This window comes from Asparagus officinalis, chromosome 5 (genome assembly GCF_001876935.1).
Source record: "Asparagus officinalis chromosome 5, Aspof.V1, whole genome shotgun sequence".
Taxonomy (NCBI): domain Eukaryota; kingdom Viridiplantae; phylum Streptophyta; class Magnoliopsida; order Asparagales; family Asparagaceae; genus Asparagus; species Asparagus officinalis.
The window spans coordinates 123,188,327-123,198,961 of record NC_033798.1 but is presented as its reverse complement, the minus strand read 5'-3'; the positions used below and the strand labels follow the sequence as shown (position 1 = coordinate 123,198,961).

General features: G+C 36.5%; 1 protein-coding gene across 1 annotated transcript; it reads right to left on the bottom strand.

Annotated features, from left to right (window-relative positions):
• LOC109842541 lies at positions 884-1,672 on the bottom strand. Its single transcript, XM_020411407.1, has one exon. The coding sequence runs from the start codon at positions 1,670-1,672 to the stop codon at positions 884-886; it is 789 nt and encodes a 262-aa protein (XP_020266996.1).

Sequence of the window (10,635 nt, the reverse complement as noted above, 5' to 3'; positions counted from 1 at the left end):
AGTCAACGGAACGACAAAATACGTAAAAACAGCGGAACAAGATAAGTCTGCAAAAGTCAGAAGGTTCAAGACGTCTTGGAATGACTCGCATGTGAGGGTCACCTAAGGTGACCCGCGCAAGAGCGGGTCACCTTAAGGTGACGCGCATGCTAGCGGGTCACCTTAAGGAGACCCGCACAGGGCCGCGTCACCTTAAGGTGACGCGCAAAGCCATCGGGTCACATTGACGTGACTCGCACCCGAAACCTCTAAAACGCGTTTTCAACTGTTTTCTCAGAATTTGTTCATTCCAGAGCCTCTCAACTGCTTGGATATCATCCTCAAACGTGGTTAGACTGTTGTTAACTAAAGATAATGCCAAATTCTTTGTTCTTATCCAAAAACATTGCAACCAAAGCTTATAAATACAAGCCTAGGGCCCCTATTCACTGGATCTAAAATTCTATCGAAGAGGGCAAGGTGTTGTCGATTTAGAGAGTACTGTTGGAAATTAGAGAGTAGATGAGGAGATAATTTTTGCTATATTATTCATCAACTAAAAGTGCCTTTATATAGGCTTACAAAATAACTTAATCACCATAAAAATCTAAACTAATTTCAGATTTATTAGCCACTACTCCACTAACAAAATAACAACTAAAGACAAAGTCAACTTTGAATTATTCTTCAACACTCCCCCTTGATTCAAAGTTTCTTGCCATTCCTTTTGAATCTTTATAGAGCACTTCTCTCCATAATCTTGTAAAGCACTTCTCTTCACTTTGTGATGCACTTCTCATCTCAATCTTGTTGACGCACATAATCACCAACATTTCTTAAAGGAGCACTTCTCTCCACAAGCACTTGTCTCAATCTCTCCATGACGCACATCTCACCATGATTCCTAGAATAAAATTTCTTCTTCAACTGCTTGTGCCATGTTTGCTTGTTCTTCACCATTATATCGACAATATTTTTGGATATGACCAAATCTCTTGCATTTGTGACATTGAGGTTTTCCTTTATGCCAACAATCCTTCTCCTCATGGCCAAGTTTCTTACAATGGTTGCATTGGACGCCTTTGCCTTTCCCTTTTGAAGATGAAGTCTTGGCTAATAAGGCTTCTTCAATTTTTTTACCATTTTCTTCATTCCTCATTGCTCTCCTTTGGTCTACGGCACTGAGGGCATTGACTAAATCCACTAGAGTTATTTTGGATAGGTCTTTGGAATCTTCAAGTGAGGAAATTTTGGACTCATACCTTTCGGAAACAGTCACTAAAATTTTATCAACCACTCTTTCATTTGAAAATGTTTCACCAAGCAATCTAATTTGATTGACAATAGCCATAAGCTTACCGACATACACTTTGATGGTCTCACCTTTCTTCATCTTTTGCATCTCAAATTCCCTTTTGAGATTAAGAACTTGCATCAATTTTGTTTGATCGTTGCCTTCGAATTCTTCCTTTAGCATCTCCCACGCCTCCTTAGGTGATTCACAAGTCATTATACTTGTGAAGATTCCGTCCGACATAGCCGAATGAATACAAGATAGGGCTTTTGGTTTCTTTGCTTTTTCTTCGTCGTGCTTCTTGATTTGTTTTAGGGTTGGATTTTGTGGAATAGGGGTCGGCTCATAATCACTCTCAACAACCTCCCATAAACTCAAAGCTTTCAAATGTGATTTCATCTTGATAGCCCAAGATTGATAATTGTCTCCATTGAGGATGGGGTATGGAAGCGAAAAATTGTTGGATGCCATTAAAAAACAAAGATTGTTCACTCTATTTTTTAAATCCTCACAAACCCAAGAAAACTGAAGCTCTGATACCATGTTGGAAATTAGAGAGTAGATGGGGAGATAATTTTTGCTATATTATTCATCAACTAAAAGTGCCTTTATATAGGCTTACAAAACAACTTAATCACCATAAAAATCTAAACTAATTTCAGATTTATTAGCCACTACTCCACTAACAAAATAACAACTAAAGACAAAGTCAACTTTGAATCATTATTCAACAAGTACAATCCACAAATGTCAGAGGAGGACTAGCAGACCTTGGCATATTCCGGCTTAAAGAGGGAGTTGTTCAAGAGATCTGAGGTCCGTACCAACATACCTTGAGATCAAACTTGGTTTTGTTCTCGAGAAGAGTCGTAATCTTGCTTGGTCGAGATTATCACTTCTGCGATTGTTTCTTTTGTGAAGCAAGAGCATTAAATTTTTGTTCTGTCAACCGGATCTGATCCGTGACGGTCCACGGACTAACGCGTCCCCGGCAGAGACAAAGATCCCATGCAAGCAGCGGGTGATAAATATCCTCTGCGTATGTTTCTAGGAAGTTGTAATTTATTTTCCTTGTAACAAAAGGTCTTATAAAAAGATACATTCTCTTGAATCTGTAATTAATAAATAGTTATAATGAATTCAGCAATGAAATCAATTTCTGACGCAAACACGCTGGCGACCACAGTGGGAGGCAACAGTCTCATTGCCGAGACTATCGTGTCGCAACCGAAGATCAAGATCCCGGTTGATTCAGCGGTCAGGTACGAGTTCGACGAAGCCAAGTTTGAGGAATATTTCTCCTCATCTTCATCAAAATCCTCCTTTACCTACAAATGCGGAAAAATATTGTCTTTAAAGGATGCATACTCACTGATGAAGGCTACAAGTGACTCCTCTCCAATCAAGGAGTTATCCAATCAAAGTACATCAACTCTGATGAAGAGAGCTCGTCAGAGGCGATGCTAACGCCAAGCTCGTCAAATCACCAAAGCATTAGAACAAGTTGACTAGGTTCGATATTATGCAAATTTAGAGTCCAAGACGCATCAAGTAACTGAATCACTTCAACAGCTTGTGGCTGATAAATCCTCCAAGCCATTGACGAAAGAATGGATCCTTGGCAAAAGGAATTGTTCAACCCAGAAGGAGCGTATTCAAAGGCGTCGTGCACGTGCCGTACATGCTCCCATCCTTTTACAAAAGGCACAAGGTATGAAGAAGGAAGAGGTGGCAAAAAAATCACCAAGACCACGCTTAGTCTGCAGGCAAAAGTCCAAAACAACATCAAAAATAACTCCGACAGCGGTCGAAAAGATCAGAAGTCCTGAGCCACTTCAGGGTGACTTGCGCCAAGCCTAAGTCACCTAAAGGTGTCACACGCCTAATTCACCTCCCATAGCCGTTTTCTCTGCTTCTGTCAAGCCTTGTTCATGTTCCAGTTGATCCCGAACCTTAGGAGAAGTCTCACGACACTGTTGACCTGTTGAAATTCAAGGGCACTCAAAGGTGTCCCGTCAAGCCAAATGCCACTCAAAGGTGTCCCGTTGCCTCCAAACAAATCGGGATACCTCATTGTACATGTTCGTATGCCGTGCACAAGAGGACTCTTGGCATCGATCGCCTGGGGGTTCGTATTGAAACCCAAGAGCCCGTTAAGGTTCCACGCTCGCAAGGAGGTGATCCTAAACGTGTGACTCCTTATACGACCTTGGATCATTCAAATGTGACAACAAATCATCCCTAGAATATCAACAAGATTCTTCATCCTCAAAAGAAGATGTGTCTGTCAAAAGACAACGTTATACTTGGGGCATCATACCAACAAGCGATGGATTACTTTAATGAGCTGCAGCTGCACCATCAGGCTGGGGGTATAAATAAATCTCAAAAGGAGGGTGTCCGAGAATCCAGCTCTCACTGTCCATGCGGGAGATCTATCAGGGCAGTATTATCAAAATGTAGTTGCCCAAGGACTATTTCACAAATGGTCTCGATATTTGAGAAACTTTTCATCGAAGCGTTGAAGCCCATGCCAAGACGTTTCCATGAGAGAAAATCCACCGTCCAGGATGATGAATTCTCCAAAGTCACCATCAACATGGTTGACAAAGAAAAATCTGTGATTGCTTTAAACGGCTCTAATCCTGACTTTTCTCTCGAAAGAAAAGTCAATTCAGGGATAGTCCAAAGAATATCTCGGCTCTAGCAAGAAGCATAAAACATAGGGATTAGCCAAGGATGCACGAAGGACTATCTTCGGAAGACGAACTGTCGGATACTTACTCCACAATCACCTCCAACAATACAATATCCAGCATGGAGGAAGCAATGGAGTCGTTCGTAATCACTCCCGATCTAGTGGCTCAAATACTTCAAGAGGATTTAGCTCGACAATGAGAGGAACTCAGAGATGATATAAAAATGGAGATGGAGTTGACTATGCAGCAGATGAGAGAGTTACAGGCTCAACGACTTCGACCACCACCTGAGTCTAATCAGTGGGCTAAATCCAGTTCCCACACTCAGAATATCGCACTTGATAGCGATCTAGAAGTGGACGAAGTCATCATGACTGACGCACCCTTCAAAAATACTGGGGTGGCCCAATCGCATCCTTCAATAACACTAGGGGTGGTTCAATTGCACCACTCAATATCGCTAGGGGTGGTTCAATTAGACTTTCTCGACATCCTCTAAAGAAAGATACGGGCGAGGACAATAAGATGATGCAGGAGCTAGAAGATAAGGTTAACGCCTTACTATCGGCTCAAGAAGTGAAGAGAATCCAATAGAGTGAGATTCAATCCCGTACCCGGTAAAGTTCAATCTAATTAACTTCACGTTGTTTGATGGGAAAGGTTCACCCACTCAACACCTAATTTATTTCTAGTCCCACCTGGGAGTGATCTCTGGGAATGAACCCCTGATGATTTGGTCATTCGTGGATACCCTTCGTAGGGCGGCCTTCGATTGTTATCGATGTCTCAAGCCGGAGAGCATCAACTGCTGGGACAATATGAAAAGTTTATTCCTCAACAATTTCTTCGACGATAACACCAAAGTGTCGATCAGAGCTCTTCTGGTTGAGATGCAGAAGGACGGTGAGTCAGTTTACGGTTTTGTCAAACGTTTCCGTAATAATGTAATGAATTGCAGGGATCCTGTCACAAAGGAGTTCATCTTGCAGACATACCACAATAATCTTTTCATCAACGTCCTAGAAGTCTTGGGGGTTGTACCATCCAATACATAGAAAGAGTTAAAACTACACGGTGAACAAGCCGAACGCTTTCTCAAAAGGAAGAACGCCAAAAGAGATCAACCGATGGCTAAAACACCTGTAACTAAAGTCGACATTCATCAACAATAACCTTGGAGGCAACAAGAGACTCTTAATCCGAAGTTCTAGGAGCAGTATTCTTTCGAAGATGATGAAGTTCCAACCATCTTTAAGTACCTCTTCGCCAACAACAAAATCAAGCTACCACCTATTACAAATCAGGAGGAAGCAAGTAAGATTTCGGATCCGAAGAACTCTGCATATCACATGAGTGTTCATCACCCTACCAAGGCTTGTATTACTCTAAAAAATAGCATTCAAGCCCTGGTTGATGCCGGTATCATGACAAAAAATAAGCCAAATGAGAATGAAATCCTCCAACAGGTATATGAGGTTAAACTGCTCCCATACTCCAACAAGTATACGACTTTAAACTGTTTCCCCAACCTCCAACGGGTATATGAGGTTAAACTAATTTTTGAAACTCGCTGGAGTATACGAGTATAAATTAGGCCTGGCACGTGCTCCAACACCTTAAGAACCTAAACTATGTAGACTCCAGTTAACGTACGAGTATAAACTGTGTTAACATCGGTCAATGCCTGCAATTAAAAATAGCGCGTTGACAAATTTTGCCGAAACAAGGTTCAAATCAAGTTCAAGCCTTAAGACGAGTCGACACCTCCTGTGTCGACTCAAAAGATGAAGCCATTCGACACGAAGCCTGACCAGACGAGTTGACACCTCCTATGTCGACACGAAAGGTGAAGTCAGTTGACACGAAGCCCGACCAGATGAGACGACGCCTCTTGTGTCGACGTGAAAAGCTATCTTAGTCGACACGCCCTGTGGCAGTCAGTTTAACACTGATTCAATAACATGAGCTAAAATTGAAAATCAACATACCAGTTTCAGTTCAAGACTTCGACAAATGGTTAGACGGTAGACATAGTACTGGAAGAATTTTAGTTATTCGATAAAATACTGAATATGCTTAGAAATAAATAAGTCAAGAACTGAAACCAATCATAGGTCCTTTTACAATGACTTAAGGTTGGACCTATCACATCTAAAGTATTTCAGGCTCTTCTACAAAAAAGCGAGACTAAAACTCTTTAGAGGGGGTATCTGTAGTCGTTAAAAATTACCTATAGATTCCCACACGTAGCTCGAGACAGAAAGAAGAAGATGAACATTATTATCCGAGTCAAAGAAGATTATTGAATGTTGACAAGCGCATGAAGCGAATCGATAAATTATACGTGTTAATGGAACGACAAAATACATAAACACAACGAAACAAGATAAGTCCGTAAAAGTCAGAAGGTTTACGACGCCTTGGAATGACTCGCATGTGCGGGTCACCCTAAGGTGACCCGCACACGAACGGGTCACCTTAAGGTGACACGCAAGCCCGCATAGGGCCGCGTCACCTTAAGGTGACACACAAGCCAGCGGGTCACATTGACGTGAATCGCACCCGAAACCTCCAAAACGCGTTTTCAACTATTTTCTCAGGATTTGTTCGTTCCAGAGCCATTCAACTACTTGGATATCATCCTCAAACGTGGTTTGGCTGTTGTTAACTGAAGATAATGCCAAATTCTTTATTCTTATCCAAAAACGTTACAACCAAAGCCTATACATACAAGCCTAGGGCCCCTATTCACGGGATCTGAAATTCTATCAAAGAGGACGAGGTGCTTTTGGTTTAGAGGGTGTAATGCATTAATTTTAGAGGAGGACTAGTAGATCTTAGTGAATTCCAGCATAAAGAGGGAGTTGTTCGAGAGATCTTAGGTCCATACCAGCATACCTTGAGATCAAACTTAGTTTTGATCTCGAGAAAAGTCGTAATCTTACTTGGTCGAGATTATCACTTCTACGATTATTTCCTTTGTGAAGCAAGAGCATTAAATTGTCATTCTGTCAATCAGATCTGATTCGTGACGGTCCATAGACTAACGCGTTCCCGACACAGGTAAAGATCCCACGCAAGCAGTGGGTGATAAACGTCATCTACGTGTGTTTCTAGGAAGTTATAATTTAATTTTCTTGTAACAAGAGGTCTTATGAAAAGATACATTCTCTTGAATCTGTAATTAATAAACAATTATAATGGTTTCATCAATGAAATTGATTTCTGACGCAAATATTTATACCACTTAAAATAAGTTTTAAAGAGTTGTCAAACACTCCATTAGTATTTAGATGCAAATATGAATGTGATGAAATGATAAAATTAAGTGCATTGCTAAAATAATTAGGGTTAGCTTATATTGAAAATAATTATGAGAAAATTAAAGAGGTAGTTTGTCATAGTGTAGCGAAGACCAATAAATGTATTTGCTAGAATTAGTTATGAAATTCTCATCAGGGAAGCGCAAATACTAGAAGCATGTCTATAAGGAGGAGTTATAGTGACTAGGGTCGTACCTAAGAATTTTGGGGCCAAAGGTGAAATATTAGATGAAACCTAAGTGATACAACTTATAATAGATTTTATCTCATTCTTCTTACACTTTGAGCTGCAAAATTACTAATTAAAGTTTTATATTCAATATTTTCTAACATATTATTTTCGATAGATAAATTAAAGTTTTATATTCAATATTTTCTAACATATTATTTTCGATAGATAATATTGCTAAACCATTCAATCTATCAATATTTTCTAACATATTATTTTCGATAGATAATATTGCTAAACCATTCAATCTATCTTGTAACATGGTCAATATTAAATAAGATTTTAGTAATTTTAGTTTTAAAAAACTTTCAACGGAAGAAACTATTACGGGTATAGTCAATAATACACGATAAGCAATACAAGTATTTGGAAAAGAATCTAACCACTTTATATAGTTCAACACTTCAATTGGACTATTAATCTATACTTTTAAATTTTCCCTAAGTACTCTCAATTCTGAAAACAAATCAAGTCCATTAATATCTGAATGTTCATCATGTTTTAGTGCATTTTCGAGATTAAGACAATATTCTTTCAATTTAATATCATCTAAAGCTTTTAATTTTTTCAAATCAAAGAAAAAACCAAAATTTTTTTCATACATTTTAAATTGTTCAAACCTACTTTCAATTGAGCCAAGCGATTTATCAACTATGTATAAGAAATATTCAATACGAAAAGATTCTTCAGCGTTAAATATTATTTCATTACCAATATTTTTATCAAATTGTTTTTTATGAATTTTATGTTTTTCACGAAATATAGGTTGTACATTCATTTCATTAGCAAGTTCTTTAGTTTAATTCAAAGCAGACATGAAACCATTTTGTCTATAACTTTCTAAATATATAATAAGACCCTTTAATTGATCTATGGCAATATCAATATGCATATCTTTAGGTTGTAAGATTTTACTAACTGAATTAACAGCAAACAATATGTCATACCAAATATTCATAGCTAATAAGAAATCAAAATTTTTAATCTCATAAGTTGCTAAGTAATTAGCTTCACTTTTTATCTTTAGATCTTCACTAATTTCTGCTAATTGAATCAAAGTATCTCTTATATTTAGAATTTAAAATTTTCTTGCTTTAACACTTTCAATCCGACTTTCCCATCTAGTTTGAGATAAAGATTTAACGGATAACTTGCATCCATTATCTTCTAAAATTTTCCATCGTTTAGTAGAGGAAGCAAACAATGAGTATATATGTTGCAACACTCCAAAAAAGAAATAGCTCTAGGACATGAATTAGCTATATCATATAAGACTAAATTTAAATTATGACAACCACATGATGTGTAGAATACTCTAGGATTTATATCTAATAGCCTCTTTTGTACTCCATTGTGTTTTCCTTTCATATTAGATTCATTATCATAACCTTGCCTCTTATTTCTATAACATCAAGTTCAAATTTTTTTTAAAATATTTAAAAGTTTATCAAAAATGCCTTTTCCCGATGTATTATCTACTTTTAAAAACTCTAAAAAATATTCTTCAATCTTTATTGAACCTGTTGAAATATCAACACATCTTAAAATAAAAGTCATTTGTTCTTGATAACTTGCATCTGGAGTACAATCAAGGATAACTGAAAAATATTTTGCTTCTTTTATTTTTTTTAATGATCATTTTTTTAATTTTAGAAGCTAGCAACTCTATTACTTCATTTTGCATTTTATGACTAAGATAATGATTTTGAATTTCACCTTCTTGAATACATTTAACATGTTCTTGCATTATGGGATTAAAATCCGCTATCATTTCAACTAAGCTTAAAAAATTTCTATTATTTTTTTCATATATCTTTTCTTTTGTTCCTCGAAATGCAAGATTACTTTTTTGATAGATGTTTTACTATAGCAATAAGTCTTAGCAAAACTTTTTTTTCAGTGTTCTTTTTCTTTATTAATTTATTCTTAAATGTTTTTATCTATTGTCTTATTTTTTTATAATATTACTTCTAAATCCACCCATTTACACATATTAGTAATATATTCATGACTTGTTTCATGATTTTTAATTTTATATCTAAGTTTTTTCCAATCTCTAGTACCTTCGTTAACTAACTGACTTATACTAGATTTTAAAGTAAATAATTTGCAACAAAAACAATAAACTCTATCTAAATCTTTTAAGTAAACTAACCACCTTCCTTCATGTTTTTATCCATTTGACAATTTTTTATGTAATATGATGTAGAAAAGTGTCTATTGTTTTCAACTTTAGGAAAATCTACTTCTTCATATTTAATTGGACCTTTTTTAACTATTAGATCTATAAAATTTTGATCAATATATTTCCATTGTTCAGGATCATAAATATTGATAAGAATTGAATTTGATATCTCATTCATCTCTAATTTTTTTTCTTAGCCCTCATGTGACTTTTTTTTATTCTTCATTAAAATTAGGAGTACTAGCTTTTTCTTCTTGAATATTATTATCGTTAATATCATTATTTTGTCCTAAATTCTTAACATATTCTTCTAGCTTTTTCTTCTTGAATATTATTATCGTTAATATCATTATTTTGTCCTAAATTCTTAACATATTCTTCTAATTCATTCTCAAGTAAAGAATTTATCGTTAATATCATTATTTTGTCCTAAATTCTTAACATATTCTTCTAATTCATTCTCAAGTAAAGAATATTCTAAAGATTCATCTATTCTTTCTTCTTCTGTTGAAGTTGATGTAACATTATCTTTATTACTAAAAGCAAATTTATCAAGAGCTCCTTGTTGAGATCGAATTAATTTTTTAACTCTTTTTCCTTTTTTCAATTTTTGACAACCACTTTCATATTTTTTATTAGACATGCTTTTAAAATATAAAATAGCAAATAAAAAACTTTCAATGTATATCTACAATATCTCTAATTAAGCATACAATTAATATGAATAAATGATAAAGAAAATTAAATAGCTTTAGTTAGAAAGATAGAACCGTTGAGTTGACGTTTGGTTGCGCCGTGGTGGCGAGAGAAGCGAGATCGGAGGTAGCTGGGCCTGTTGTGGGAGTCTGGGACTGTGGGAGGCTGGGTCCTGGGAGCAGACTGCGGACTCCGATGAAGGCGGCTGCCGGCTGGTCGCTGGCGGTTAG